This window comes from Bicyclus anynana, chromosome 17 (assembly GCF_947172395.1).
Source record: "Bicyclus anynana chromosome 17, ilBicAnyn1.1, whole genome shotgun sequence".
In the NCBI taxonomy this organism is placed as follows: Eukaryota; Metazoa; Arthropoda; class Insecta; order Lepidoptera; family Nymphalidae; genus Bicyclus; species Bicyclus anynana.
In genome coordinates, this window is record NC_069099.1 from 8,621,696 (window position 1) to 8,638,105 (window position 16,410).

Genomic DNA, 16,410 nt, shown 5'->3' on the forward strand with positions numbered 1-16,410 from the left:
TTTGTTAACAAACTCGAAGTGGATTATAAAAAATAAGAAAACAAAAAATGTCGAACAAAGGTTATGATTCACAATATTTATCAGGACAACTTAATTAACAAATCAAACTGTTACCAAAATAAGACCCTAGAATGGCAGAGAATGATCTTAAGTGGAGTCACGCACATGTGAACATTGTGTGTAGGGTTAAGCGTGCCCTTGACATTTAACCAACACTCCTATTTTCCACTCAAGTCACTCTCCCCGCTTATCTCAAGTAACCCATAAAGAATTACACGAGAAATGTGGACGGCACGAGTATACTGAAGCCGACCGGACGACGAACGCCTTACATCGCAAGTCGTTCCCGCCAATTGATCGCTACCTCTCTCTAAATCCCTACTCTTTACGAAACAAGTCCCGCCACCTGACGTCATATCCGTCACAGACTACTATTTCCTACACATTTTTAACGTACTAAATTTAACATAACTCATCATACAATAAACTGATTGGTGAAGATCGTCTCTAATACGGATCTTAAGACTATATTTTAAGCTCGTATTCCACTGGAACTGGAACTACGCGGGTGATTCTGCGTAGCGTATGCTAGTAGGTAATATAATAAAACAACAATTCTTGTTCAATAAAGTCCTTTATCTATTATTTACATAAAATAACAAACAAATTCCAATCACATATACAAAAATGACCGCATAACAAAGAAACCTTAACATTTTCTACAAGAAACCTTTAAATAAATAATCACCAATTACATTAAGATTGCACTATTCAATCGCCTGCCTACATTCCGAACTTTCTAACAATTCCATATTTAATAATTGATTTTTCAGAATAAGTATATTGGAAAAATAAAAACTACTATGTAAGTAAAACCGCTTTCAAAAATAAAATTCACATTAAAATCGGTCCATCTGCAGGCAAGCAAACCGCTCACCGAAGCGTATTAAACTATAATACTTTGTATTTACGTAAAATATTTTAACATAACGAGCTATCCCATTAAGCCAAAACTAAGCTATAGATAATATAATAATAACTAATTTAATATATTAAAATTTCCACATAACCCCTACCTACGTTGTATTGTACATAACAAACAACTAAGGGTTCATTTACACAAGCGACAACTCTACCGCGCAACTCTCCCGGCGGCAGCCAACCATAGGCGTATATAGCGGGTGGGCCGGGTGGGCCGGGCCCACCGACGAATGGTCCAGTGCCCACCCTAGGAATTAGGATACTGGGCTACCGATTTGAAATTCTATGATGGACGCGGAAATACTAATAATTTTACACAAAATATCATTTAAAATATCAAATAATAACCATTACAACTTATAATAAAGAAAAACCTATAATAAATTAAAAAAAAAAATATATTAAAACCTTTTCGGATACCTACAATAGATACAAAGAAAAAATAATAAAATAAGTCGAGTCATATCAGAATTCTGCGTCCACAAATATTTTTAACAAAATTTTTACATTGAGTGTCGACTCTGTTCAGTAATATGTGGCCCACCCCAGGAAGTCATCCTAGCTCAGACTAATTAGATAAAGACCTGCCTCGCAAGACATTGTTTTTCTGTCAAAATATATGATCAACGATCATATGCGATTATAAACACTGTCTCTATAGAATCGATGTTTCATAGTTTACAATCGTGTCCGTCGGTTAAAAACCTCTATAAAAATACCTTTTTGTGTAAGTTAAATGGTGTAAAAATTGAACAAAAACTGCTAGTTTAGTATAAGATATGTATGAAATCTAAGCTCATTTTCCTTAGAAAATGGCAGAAAATTTTGTACGTCAATATGGGTGCGATACTAGTCCTTATGTATTTAGTCTGAGCATCCTAGATACGCCAATGCAGCCAACTGCAGTCGGCGACCACTGTCAACCGCCGCCGAGAGTGACGGCGATCGTCGGTAGAGTTGCCGCTCGTGTAAATGAACCCTAACCTAACTACAATATCGGAATAACTCTAGCGTAGTCTTTGGCAATAACATTTGTTTCCTGATTTATTTACTAAGAATAAATCGGAAAATTGGAAAGCTTTGAAATGACAGGCTTAGAAGAACCACGGCGTCGCAAAAACACTATCGTACCTCCACGGAACACCATTACAAGAAACCATGCTTTTGTTTGCTAAGTACCTACCCAAGGGCAACTGGATACAAACCGATTACTATTCGATTTATTCATGGCCTACGAGTATTCTAAACTCAACTTTAGAATACTCGTAGGCACGTACATTCATAGTCACCTTCGACCATGATTGTCTACCATGACCATGTATATAATTAAAAAAGATTTTTGTGACAGAACTCGTCCAGGAAAGAAAACATTTCTAAGTAGCGCAAAGTAGAACGAGTTCCTAAACTGTGTTCTATGAAAACTTGGTTTTTTTGTTCAACCAATATTACGTAAACAAACTTAAAACGATAGTATATCCCCGGACGAGCTGTCACAAATCTCTACTACCATAAAGTATTAGAAACATTCGAAAAGCCCCGTGAAGGTAAAGTGCCCCATTGCGCTGAGCCTAAAGTTAACACTTTGGCACACTAGCGGTAACATAATAACAATAAGGACATAATCACACTGAACTATAGCTTGGCAATTTCGCTCGTAACACTCCCTGGTCCGCGGGGGGCGTGTAGCGATGAATGAATATCCTCACTTCCCCGCACGCACGATTTCACACCCGCGCAGTCTTTTCCCCCGTCGCCCGCATATCATTGTAGTTTCATCAACGAGCATGCCAGACTCCAGCCAGCATATCTCATTTTAAGAATACTGAGAGTTATATATGTCACCGTAAAATTGTAAATACCGTTAGATTATAATCTATCTCGTGAGAATAAACTGTCGAAATATTGTGAACCGTAACATACTCCTAAAAACCAGAACTTTAGCGGCTCAGAAACCAATTGTTAGGTTAGGTTAGGTTAGGTTAGGTTAGGTTAGTTAATAAGTTAATTGTAACCAGTGTGTTGCGGTTCACAATCTTTCGACAGTTTACAATCTCGCGATATATAGATTATAATCTGACGGTGTTTACAATTTTAAGGTGACAGACAAGTAAATATGGTACATCATCTATGGAGTTGCTTTTTTGGAAGGCAGCAGGTTTCAGGGGTCGAAATCCAATTGACCTTAAAATGAGGTATGTATGACTAACCCAAATTCTTATTTAAGGAGTCTTATGTGAAAATGCCCTTATTGGTTTAGCTGAATATTGTTTAAGCCAAGTAATTCTTTCTTTCTTCATAAGATTTCAATAATTTTATATAAGTTCTTTGTATATTGGTTACTAGCTTAAACAATACATAAATGCTACGCCGAAGCGAACTGTTCTGTTAGCCTTAAAACGCTTGGAACGAATTAATAAATAACATATATTTACTTAAATATAACTGAATTTGAATATACATTATCTTTGTAACCTAATTCAGATTTAAATATTTTGTAATTTTGAATAAATAATTTCACTTACATAAGAACTCAATAGTAGTTAAGTTGTAGTCAGTATGGTTGACGCAGTCAGATATATAAAGCCATATTACAGTTATATACTTCGGGATAGTTATATTTTAAAATATATACTTAGAGTCGTGATAGCCCAGTGGATATGACCTCTGCCTCCGATTCCGGAGGGTGTGGGTTCGAATCCGGTCCGGGGCATGCACCTCCAACTTTTCAGTTGTGTGCATTTTAAGAAATTAAATATCACGTGTCTCAATCGGTGAAGGAAAACATCGTGAGGAAACCTGCATACCAGAGAATTATCTTAATTCTCTGCGTGTGTGAAGTCTGCCAATCCGCATTGGGCCAGCGTGGTAGACTTCTGGCCTAACCCCTCTCATTCTGAGAGGAGACTCGAGCTCAGCAGTGAACCGAATATGGGTTGATGACGACGACGACTTAGCAAACTAGTAATTAATCGCTTTTGTATAACTATATTCCTGTATATTATAATTATGTTATGGTTTTATCTATCTTACTACTACGTTATGCGAGCTACATTTATGACAGATCTTGATCACGTGACCGGTCGATAGCCATTGTCATTCCGTCATCTTTCTAGTTTTCGAAGCGTTAGCGATCGTAGAAAGAGAACCGACGTGCTACTTGGCTAGGGGGGCTGGAGTTTGAATTGTACAGTTAAAACTTAAGCTATGTAGCCCGCATAACAGTAATATCGGATCTATTTATCAATTTACATGATTTTTTTAGCCTGAGAAATAAAAACACCTGGATTGGGGGGCATATTTCAAATATCTGTTCTTGATTATGCTAATGAAATTTTTTTTCCGTGACAAATTCTTTTTTTTCTGGTCAGGGTTTAGAACCTAAAGGATTACTTATATGTTGTTTTTCAGCTGGGCTGAGCTGATAAATATTAAATTTTAATTAGTTACTTATAAATGGGATTCTCAAAACTAAAGTGTTAACTTGAACAATGATTGATGTTTTTATAAATTAATTTTCCTACATATGGACAATGAAGACTAAATTAAAATATAGAACAAAATGATATAAACAGTGAGTAATTCCTTTCTAGTGATGTTAAACTTCTAATAGTCCCGAATACATACAACTAAATCGAAATATTGACAATAAATCATATTATGTAATTACATATAAATGTTTTTATATTTCTTTCTAATACATTTAGTTGGAACATAATTCTTACACATATTAATAAATAAGTTATTATATATAACAGGAGCCGTTCCTAAATACATATATATAATGAATTATAAGTACATAATTATATTGTAATAACACCAAAAACATACTAGTTGAGCTTTACTAAAGACTAGATAATAAATTATTTTATCTATAATATACACAGCAAGTTAACATTCAGTGCACCAAATTTAAGTTGTACCCATAGACATAATAAAAAGTCCAGACACCTGAACTAAAAAGTGAAGCACTCCAATTATGCCAGTTTGCGTATATACGTACACGCCAACACGCACACAGATGCACATATGAAGACAGACCGCCATTAATTTCCTATATCTGGCATAGACTTGGTTTTCTGATGGTTGGTTATTTGTAAGAAATACCGTCTGCCTATTTTATTACTCTATGGTTGTATCCTTTTAACTTGATTTGATTCCTCTGAACTTTTTGACTTGATTTGAAGAAATCTTTACGCAGTCCATATCAGCAAACAACATTCAACTCAAGAATACAATTTAATTCTGACACATTTATATAAAAAACATAATTACCTATTAATGCTCCCTTAACTTCATTTGGTTACGTAAAAGTAATAAAAATGTACTAATGACAGTACTATTGATTGGCTCTACAATTAAATTGCACACAAAATCTCTAGTATTAGTATATCTTGGTTTCAAGCCAAGTATGGCCTATAAATAGCACATAGTTTTAAACCAAATATGGCTTGAAAGTATTCAGATTTTGAATAATACAATTTTGTGTGCAAATAAATTGAAACCATATTTGCACCTAAAATATATTTAGTGTTAATTTACATATTGTATTGGCAAGAAACTTTTGTTCGTATTTGGCAATTCGCTTTTTCAAATCTGAACTGTCCAATTGTTTTTCATAACTGGCTCCAACGATTTTATACTATTAGATATGTTAGCTACTCCACTCAGCGCACACATGCACAATTTTGTGTTTTACTTTCATTATATAGTTATTACACTTCCTGAACGCACAACTTGACATTGTAGACAATATTTATACTATACAGCCTTTCTTGATGAGTACTGTTTACCAACAAACTAATTAAAAATGAGGGTATAAATTACTAGTCATTTCTTACCTAATAACAATTACAATTAACTTGTTTTTAAATCAATGAAAATAAATTTGAATTATAAGCTTAGAAAAATTAAATATGATTAATATATTTTATACAACATTTTCTAAAAAAAACCAAACATAGTTTAAAATAAATAAGTTATGAAATGACATGCGTTTTCTACCATCATTTCTAATTTCTTTGTTAGAATACAGTACTCATCACTAAAGGCTGTAGTATAGGTATGATTTGTTTAAATAACTTTCGTTGCCTATTAAGTGACTAAATGAAATTAAGACAATTAGCCACCTTTGCTCGCCTCAATTTCGACGCGCTAGTGACATATCTAATAGTATAAAATCTTTGATTGGCTCTGGGTTCTAGCTCTTTTGGATATTCATTCAACAATTTTTAGAGTAATGTGTCTGTAAATGAACTTTGTTGTTATTAATCTAACAACAAAGTTTTATCTGGAAGAAATTTCTTTGTTCCTAAAGAAATATACTTATATGGAAAACTAAGTAATAAGTTTTATACTATACAGATTTATGATAATGATCTATTAGTGTAGTCAGTTTGAGGAATGTTTCATAATACAATTAATATAGTTAACTATAAACATGTTACATTTTAAATTCATCACTGCTACTACAATTTTAGTTCACAAATCTCAATTGATTTTTCTTGTAAAGCGACATCGTAGACAGAAAAGTTAATAGACTAATATAATTAAAAGAATATTTTTAATCAAATAATTAAATAATCTGAATATTTAAAATGCATGCATAGCTTGGTAAACATAATTTTCCGCCATTTTATTATTTTTCCTCATCTGTCTTCTACTTGTCTGATATTTTGTATATGCGTACCGCAGACATACAGTATGAACAAATACAGTAGGCTTATGCCATAATATTTTTTGTTGCGACTGGCTGGTATGACTATATCTTGGATAATGAAAAATTAATAGTACCAAATAGACATAAAAATATAAAGAAGACAATGATACAAGAGATATTTAAATTGGCGAGAGAATCGATTTAAAACATAAAATCTTTCTGCATAAGCCTACAGATATTATAAGTTTAAAAACTGAAGTATCACGCTTACATTTTAAATCAATTGAGATTCAAGTAAACAACTTTAATTTACAAAAAAATATATAAATAGCATGAAAAATATTACTGTAAAAACATAAAATAGGTAACTTTCTCCATTTTTTACGTATTTGGATCAAATTAAATACGTATAATTGTAACGTCAGAACATGTTTGTCTGTCTGTCTGTCACGTACTTAACCTATCGTGTTTGACACATTCAATATGACCTAGCGTCGCCTTGTAGGCTCTTTAATTGGTTTCGACTTGCTCTTATATACAAAATCACAATTATAAATCAGAATTTTCTTTGGGTAAACACTAAATTAACTTTATATAACTTAATAGTTGAAAATCCACAATACCTTTTCTATACAAACTAAAGACACAAAATAGTAACAAAAAATAAAGGTAATGTTTAAACAAAAAAATTAAGAAAAAATAAAAAAAAAGTGGTAATAATGGTCTTTCATAAGATTTTTATATTATTTTAAATTAATATTAATATAAATGTATAGTAAAGATATTATGAATATTCAAAAGAATATTTAAGAATATTCTAACTCACCAAATAATAATCACAGTATGCAAAACGCGAGGATAGAGCCCCAGTTTAATAAGCATACAGTTGAAGAACTCCTTTCGAAAACAAGTTACGCAAGCTAAAAAGCCCCATTACGTATTTTAATGAATGTAACATAAAACATATTTTCAAAATTTAGCTTACTTTACATTACTAAAAAATAATTGTCCTAAGTTTTACTACCAACTCTTATGTACATGAAAATTATCTTATAATATATGTAAATGAAGATTCCTCCTAAAACAGATATATAAAAAACAGTAGTTTTGCATTAAATACATACTTGAGCACATTTTGATAGCTTAGGTTTGTTTTCACAGCTTAATTTTACTCAACAAATGACACCTGCTAAAGTCGAGGTGAATTGCAACAATGATCAAGCAAACAAACATACGGCTCACGTCATGTTAAAAGCGTTTTACAGCACCAGAGGAGTTTCTAATTTACCAGCGTTTTTTTTATCCATTAAGGAATCCCAAAAACTGTGTGACAATTTAAGTTATCCAACTGTATGATTACTACACTGTGATAGAACGAAGAGCAGTTGAGTTACATACGAAGCAGGTACCAACTCGGATGTGTTCGTAAAGAAATGCCATTAAAACAATGATCACAGAGAAACTAAAAATGCACTAGTTAAATATCACTGGTCCGTTCACTTCACTGTTCACTTCGCCGACCGTTCACTTCACTTCACTGGCGGGGAGCGCGCTAACTGAACACGGTGTCGTTGGGTACGTTGATGTCGGCTCCCTGCGCCATGTCTGTCAGTATGACCCCCGACAGAGCTTCGAGTGACTGCCTCACCTGAAAAAAAAGAGTTTACTCTTTCAGATCGACTCTAAATAGGTGTATGTTGCCGTAGCACACACTATGTACATCTCAATACCAACGCCTGAAAAGTGAAAGGTGCGCAACCGAGGAGCCGCAGGCCGCAGCGTGCACGCTGTTGGCGGCGCACGGTGAAAGGTGCGCAGAATAGGTTGCTCACAAAAAACTTAACGCTGTCATTCGTTCATCAAATACTGCCCATATTTTTTTCATACCAGGGCTATATATGAAAAATCGATTCTTAAGGACTCTAATAAAATCCAAAAACAAATAGTCCTGTATATTCTCTAAGACCTGGGTCTCAGGACAGGACAGGACATATACAGGACGTGTAAAAGCCGCAGGGCTTGGACGGGATTTTACGCGTAGAATACACGGACCTCGGTATAATCGGGTGAGGCTTTTAAGAAGCGTACCGCCATCTACAGGCACAGTGCAACAGTGTTTGTTATTTTAAAATACCAGTAGATGGCGTTCTTAGAAAACTTTGAAACAATCCTTTTTATACAAGAACCTGTAGCGATGCAGTTCTGCCTAAGGCTCATAGATGGCGCTTTGTTTTTTATTTTTAAAGAAGTTTTTACAGTCACACTCATTTTTTTTGAGCCTGAATGACCGATCAGTTGGGGGGTTGGGGGGGGGGTTTTGCCAATGGGTGGGTTGTACCTTGGTGAGCAGCAGCAGGTTGGTGGAGAGGAAGGCGTGCAGCTCACCAGCCGCGCGCCCATGCAGCCGCGCGCGCCACCGCACCAGCTCCGAGTACAGCTCCTCACCCGACGCTGAGCCCTGTGGGGAACGGACTCGTCAATAGGCTACTCGCCTGCTCTGCAAAACTGAGAAGATTTTTTGCAAAGAGGCAGTTTAGATGCCTATACTACAGCCTTTCTTGTTGAGTACTGTTTACCAACAAAGAAATTAGAAAGGAAGGTAGAAAACGCATGTCATTTCATAACTTATTTATTTAAAATTATGTATGCTTTGTATATAAAATGTTATATAATATATATTAACCATAACTAATTGTTCTAAGCTTATTACTCAAATTTATTTTCATTAATTCAAGAACAAGTTAAATAAAATTATTATAAGTTGTGAAATGACTAGCGATTTATACCCTCATTTTCAATTTGTTTGTTAGTAAACAGTACTCATCAAGAAAGGCTGTAGTATAACTCTAATCACATTTTTGTTTGTGAAATAAAAATGTGATTAGAGTATCGTAATCTCGTAATTGTAATATTTTTATAAAACAAAATTGTATTGTTCATCACATCACCGCAAACACCAATCAGAAACTGTATAGTCATTCACTACAAGGCATCGGTTTGTGATTGGCGCTTGCTGTGACGTGATTTAATAACATCATTGCAAACGCCAATCACGCTGTTATCTCTATGAATGACGTCAATGTGTTGTGTTTCGGCGGCAAAAATTTTACGTGGATATTTTTTCATTTATATTGAATTTTTTACTGGTTAATAAAATAAAATATAGCTTACAATATTTCCATAATTCAGTTTAAACACTGTTTACAAAAGAGGCAAGTAGTCTATTATGTGTACAATACTCCAACATATTCCGACATTTATAATATAGCCGACGCCCGACTTTGTCCGCGTTGAAGGTAGAGTCGCACGCTATCGTAAAAGCGCATGTGGCACCAGTATGTGGTGTTTAATCATTATTTTGTTTCAGGGTTATTTTAAAACTGTGTTATCTTCTTAAATATTAATTATTCCAAACAAAAATGATGTCAAGAGTAATTTTGTTCTGACTTCCCCCCGCGCGGCGTTCGAGTGCACACGCGTTACGCGTGCATTCTTTAACAAACATCAAGATAAGTGTACCTATTCGTAATGTTCTAAATACTTTGTAGCAGGGAGACTAGTTTTGTTCCAAAAAATGTTCCCCGTGTAGTTGAATACCACTAATTCATTACATTTGCACATTATTTGTTCTCGTCGTGACTGTGCGTGCCAATTGAAAGTGAAGTTTTTTAAAAACGAAGTTTTACATTAATATGGATCCCAGTTCCGCCACACACATCGACTGCAGTGGCGCGTCACTGCAACACTTTGATTCGGAACCCATTTTAAATAAGAGCACGGGACTGGACCGTACCATTGTACGTAACAAAAGAAAGTTCGAAGGTAAGGATGAAAGTGTCTCCCGCGGAATGTTGGCGGAGATGCGAATAATGTTCTCATCTTTCACCGCTGAACAAGATAAGAAATTGGCTTCGATACAGGATGCTATAAATTCAATCAAAAATCAAAACTCCGAACTATTTAAACCATAGAATACCTATCAAGTGGGTATGACGATATGAAATCATTATTAACTAAGTATGAGTTGGAAAGAAAAGAACACATATCCGACATCGATATCTTAGAACCAAATTAGAAGCATTTGAAAAAAAGTCATTAAATTCGACAATTGAAATTAGAAACATCCCACAGTAGAAACAGAAAGAGACTCGATATGATTTACAAAATATGGTCATAGAACTATCCAGTTCTTTGTCTGTAAAAATTGACAATCGCGATATAAAGAACATCTATGGACCGAAGACCCTTTCTGGTGGACTGAAACCTATTATGGTGGAATTCAGTACTGTGTCTACGAAAGACGAAGTCATTGAAAACTATAAAAAAATTAATAAACAAAAAACCGGTGATAAACTTAACACAAAAAACTTAAATTTTGAGGGACCTCCTCGTCGGATATATATTTCGGAAGGTCTCACTCGCAAGACGAAAAAAATTTACTATCTATCACGTGACTATGCAAAAACTCATAACTATCTATTTTGTTGGACGGCGCATGGAAATGTATTCCTCCGAAAAAAGAAGGCTCTCCGCAAATCAAAGTAGAATGTCAGGAGGACCTCAATAGACTAGTGGTGACCTGATGCCTGTTATATAAGAAACCTGGTTGTACTTTGGCACTGTAATATTGTACCTACTCATTAAGTTCTGTTGTAATTGAATTGTACTAATTATTCGATACTTAATCACAAAATGGAAAATTATTCAATACGTAGGTACTTACTTTTGCTCACCACAACTAAATCGAGTTAGGTATATGTCATTTTGGTTACGGTATTTTAATTATTATTATTTATTATTATTACAGCTTTTCAAACTCATTTGATAATTATGAAAAGTTGTTTTGAATTCAACTGCTTTCTACCACAGTTAAAAACATTGCTCCTACTATTTGTCATTTAAAAAACATTTTTAATATATAAACTATAGTGTGTGCTATTCATGTTAATTTTCGTTATAGAACATAGGTAGGTACGTATATAACATATGGGTTCGAGCCCTTCGGGCTTGGTCTGACGTCTGTATTCACGATATTTTTTTGGCCGTGTTTTTATAATTACCTAACTAATAATGCTAATGGACTCATCTCATAGTTTCCAGGCCACGTGTTTCATAGCTTTCTCTCAGTTTGCTAGTCACTATAGTTTATAATATTGAAATAATCACTAGGTATAAATGGTCTTAATACTGACAAAAATATTATTTGTTATCACATGCCTCTGACTTATTTAGTACCTACCTATATATTTAAGATTTTAGAGGTTTTGTTTTTTGTATTACTTTTATTGTGTATTTATGTTGGATAAGTTAAAACAAGAATTATTATTCATTTAACTAAATAGGTATTTAGCTAAGCAGCATACAATATGCAATTCAATGTAAGATTACTTGAACAATTGATTAAAGATACAAAAAAAAAAAAAATCGGTACTGTTTATCCTATCATATATATATATATATATATATATATATATATATATATATATATATATATATATATATTTATTTTAATCTTAAATAGACAACTCCCATACTTGTATACTAGAGGTAGACTGTCAGTTAACGGATGGCACGTTGAAAATATGTGCGGTTTATAATTATATTATACCATATCTAACTGTAAATATAATACTTACTCGTACTTTATCTAACACGCCTTACCTGGTTACAACAGGTTTTATTGTTTATGTTTTTCATCAAATTGTTTTAATTGTTATTTTTCTTTATGAATTGTAGAACGACTAGTATCCTTGTTTACACTTAAGATAAAACATTAAGATTTTTTTACAAAATTACTCTGTTTTTGTAAACTTCTTAAACTTTATTGTATTTAATTATAAGACTATTATAGTTAACACACATACCTCATGTACACATCAACTCACATCACTAATTGTTACTCATTCATATCCTACATATCTACTCTCATTTACATATACACCTTTTCGGGTCCTAATCTTTCTACACCATAATATTATAACAAAAAAAATCCGGATACAGAATACCTTGCCTCACGGTACAATACACATTATAATTTTGAAAATCTATATATTTTATTGCCTTGACTCCATTTTGCCAACCATGACAATTTCATGCTTCCAAAGCTGTCCAACCAAAAGACTCCAATATTATTTCATTAACTCTGACGATGGATAGTTGGCTTAAGATTAACAATGATCTCCAATTATTAGGCAATACAAATTCATATCAGTGCGAAACCGAAAAAAGTCAGGATCTCATTTTTAAACGCAAAAATAATATTAATATGCTTCATATGAATATTCGCAGTATAAATTGCAATTTTGACGGATTTATGGTTTTGTTAAAGCGCCTTAATATCGACTTAGATATTATAGCACTAACGGAGTGTTGGCTCCAATATATTGATCAAATCCCTATAATATCTGGCTACATATCTTACTGCTCTAAAAACATCATAAATCGAAATGACGGTGTAATATTATACATTAAAAAAGAGTTGCAGCACACCATTCTATATCCTGATCTTCTCGACGCTAGCTCCATTATTTGTTCTTTGGAAAATAATAAACTGTGCTTAATAGCAATATATCGGTCTCCGTCTTTTAAACAAATTGATAGATTCTGTGACAGCCTAGACAACATTTTAAACTCGCTGAATCAATATAAATCCACTGTAATACTGGGCGATATCAATTTAAATATTTCGCCAGAAAATTTAGACAGTCGCTCACAAGACTATCTAAATTTCTTATATTCACATGGTCTTTTATCTACTCATTTCTTTCCTACACATGATAAAAACTGCATTGACCATGTATTTGTAAAAAGTGTGCACAAATCTGTAACATTGGTTTTAAATCCATCGGTTACTGATCACTCTCCTGTAATATTTTCAACCGATATGACTACTCAAAAACAATCTCTATTAAACTTTAGCACTAACACAGACTACGCAGCCGTTGATAAAGACATAGCAGCGACTGATTTTTCTGAGGTCCTTGCTGCTACGAATGCAAATACTGCTACTCTACTACTAGTGAATTCTTTGATCACAATCATTAAGGCTAATACAAAGTCAATTAAAGTTTCACGTAAAAGAATAATACTAAAACCCTGGATCACCCCGGGACTTTTACGATGCATTAGAAATCGTGACCGCCTACATAAAAAACTCAAATCTGCACCACATAATGCAATACTTAAAATAACATATAATCGATATAGGAATTTTTGCAATAATATATTAAAAAAAGTAAAGATTAACTATGAAAAAATGGAATTTGATAAAGCGAAGAATAACATGAAAGCTACTTGGGAAGTCATAAAAAAGGTCGCCAACATCAGTTTGAAAACTCCTACTGCAACGGAACTATTTACTTTGGATCAAGACCCCAATAAATCACTAAACCTTGTTAACGAGCATTTTGCAGGAGTTGGTAGCCACCTTGCCTCATATATTTACCAAAAAACAAATTATACTAAATATCACCGGCCTTCACAAGCTGGACCTTTAAATTCCTTTGGACTAATTCCTGTTGATGAAAAGGAAATAGAAAATATTATAAACAGTCTTAAGAATAATGTTTCGGTTGGTTGGGATGGTATGCCTGTTAGAGTAATCAAAGCAAATGTATCAATAATAGCTCCTCTAATGACTCATATTTGCAACCTATCTTTCTCCTCTGTTACCTTCCCTAAGGTTTTCAAAAAAGCTTTAATAATTCCGATCCACAAGGGCGGAGATAGAGACTGTGTCAATAATTATAGACCTATATCAATACTACCAGCTTTATCTAAAATTATGGAAAGTGCTCTAAATAGAAGATTAGTAATGTATTTGGAATCCAAAAACCTCTTGGCTCCCAATCAATTTGGTTTCAGGAAAGGAACGTCTACAGAAGACGCCGTCCTTCAACTAACTGAAACTATCACAAAAGCTATAGATAACAAACTAAAATGCATAGGGGTATTTTTAGACTTATCCAAAGCATTTGACACGGTCTCGATCCCTATTCTTGTGGATAAATTGGACTCTCTCGGTATCAGGGGCATTGCATTACAAATTTTTACCGATTACTTGACTAACCGCACTCAACAAGTTAAGATAAGTAACCACCTCAGTGATGAAGTTAACCTGACCTTTGGTGTACCACAGGGCAGCATCCTAGGCCCTACCCTGTTTCTTATCTACATGAACAATCTATGTCTTTTACCCATTTCGAAAGGTAAAATTGTGTCATATGCCGACGACACAGTCCTATTGTTAACGGGTGATACCTGGGAGGATGCCTTGACGAACACAGAAAAGGCCCTACGACAGGTGTCTAATTGGCTGTCGACAAATGTCTTAAGTTTAAATACTGGGAAAACTAAATTTCTAGCGTTCCATACTTCTTCTCGTACACTACCTCAATCTCAAAATTTAAATATCAAAATTCATAGCTGTAAGAATCCAATTGAAAATCCCAGTTCTTGTTCCTGCCCAGCTGTCGAATATGTTCATGACATAAAATACCTAGGTGTACAGATTGATAGTACTTTATCTTGGAACTTACACATTTGTAACATTACTGCAAAAGCTAGAAAACTGATCCATATTTTCCGTAAGCTGAGAACTTCTGCTGACAAATCTACACTTTTAACCGTTTACTATGCTCTTGCGCAATCCATACTTGGTTACTGTATCACTGTTTGGGGGGGTAGCTCTAAGACATCTATGTTGCGTATCGAGAGATCCCAAAGGGCCATCTTAAAAGTCATGACTCACAAGCCCTACAGATATTCTACTCAAGAGTTATACAAGGATTGTAATGTGCTTACAGTTCGTCAACTTTATATTCTTCAGACTGTTTTACGAAAACACTCAACACTAGCTTTTCATAATAATCTAAACAAAAGAAGATCTGACATAGTATGTCACGCTACCAAACACAGAACACAAGTTGCTCGGAGGCATTTCTATATTTCTAGTTCCAGAATTTATAACAAGTTAAACAGAATCATTAACATCTATCCTCTTACCATCAAACAGTGTAAAACTTGTTTAACAAAATGGTTGCAGACCCGCTCTTATGAGCAAACAGAAGAATTACTCCAAATTCTAAGATAATCTGAATCGCTTTATCAAACCGTCTACATAATATATAGGACTATAGATATATCAAGAGGCTGACTGCTAGCATCATCATTGTAGTGTATAGTTATGTAAATGTAAAATCATAAATCACATACACACACCCGCAAACACACATACACACACACACACAATCACACACACACATAATCATACACACATAATTACACACACACACTCAATTGCACACACACAAATACTAACGTACAAGGGCATAATTATATGATAATATTTATAGGATTGGATTGTATATATAGTAGGGAAGTTCCAGCTTTCTGAGATACAGTTTCTAACTAGTTCAGATAGCTGGGGCACTCACAAAAATTTGGTAGTAATATTTAATATTTTTCTATTTGTATTTATGTGTCATGTTTTCCTTTTTTGTGTTTTGCCAAATAAAAAAATTTTTCTTTTTTTTTTTTTTGTTCGAAATTAAATACTTGGGACGAATATTGTACTTATTTGGATAAAGATAATACAGCTAACATGTTTATAAGAACACCTTCGCAAATAATGCATCATTTTATAACAAATTTAATAACCATGAAAAATATAGTGGCATAATAAGACAAACTCACTATAATCTTAATCGCTATAAAGATATAAAATATGTTGCGAACTTTTAGAACTTTCAATGGGAACAAGCCGCACGGCCAGC

General features: G+C 33.9%; 1 protein-coding gene across 2 annotated transcripts in view; it reads right to left on the reverse strand.

The window, feature by feature from the left end:
- Positions 1–615: 615 nt before the first annotated feature.
- The window catches only part of LOC112048064 (uncharacterized), a 90,383-nt gene continuing 74,588 nt past the window's right edge, over positions 616–16,410 (reverse strand). For both annotated transcript variants that reach the window (XM_052886411.1, XM_052886410.1), the window contains 2 exons: positions 8,976–9,095; positions 616–8,285 (listed from right to left, as the gene is read on the reverse strand). In XM_052886411.1, the coding sequence (XP_052742371.1) occupies positions 8,190–8,285; positions 8,976–9,095 (216 nt within the window). In that variant the 3' untranslated portion in view covers positions 616–8,189. The remainder of the gene's footprint in view (positions 8,286–8,975; positions 9,096–16,410) is intronic.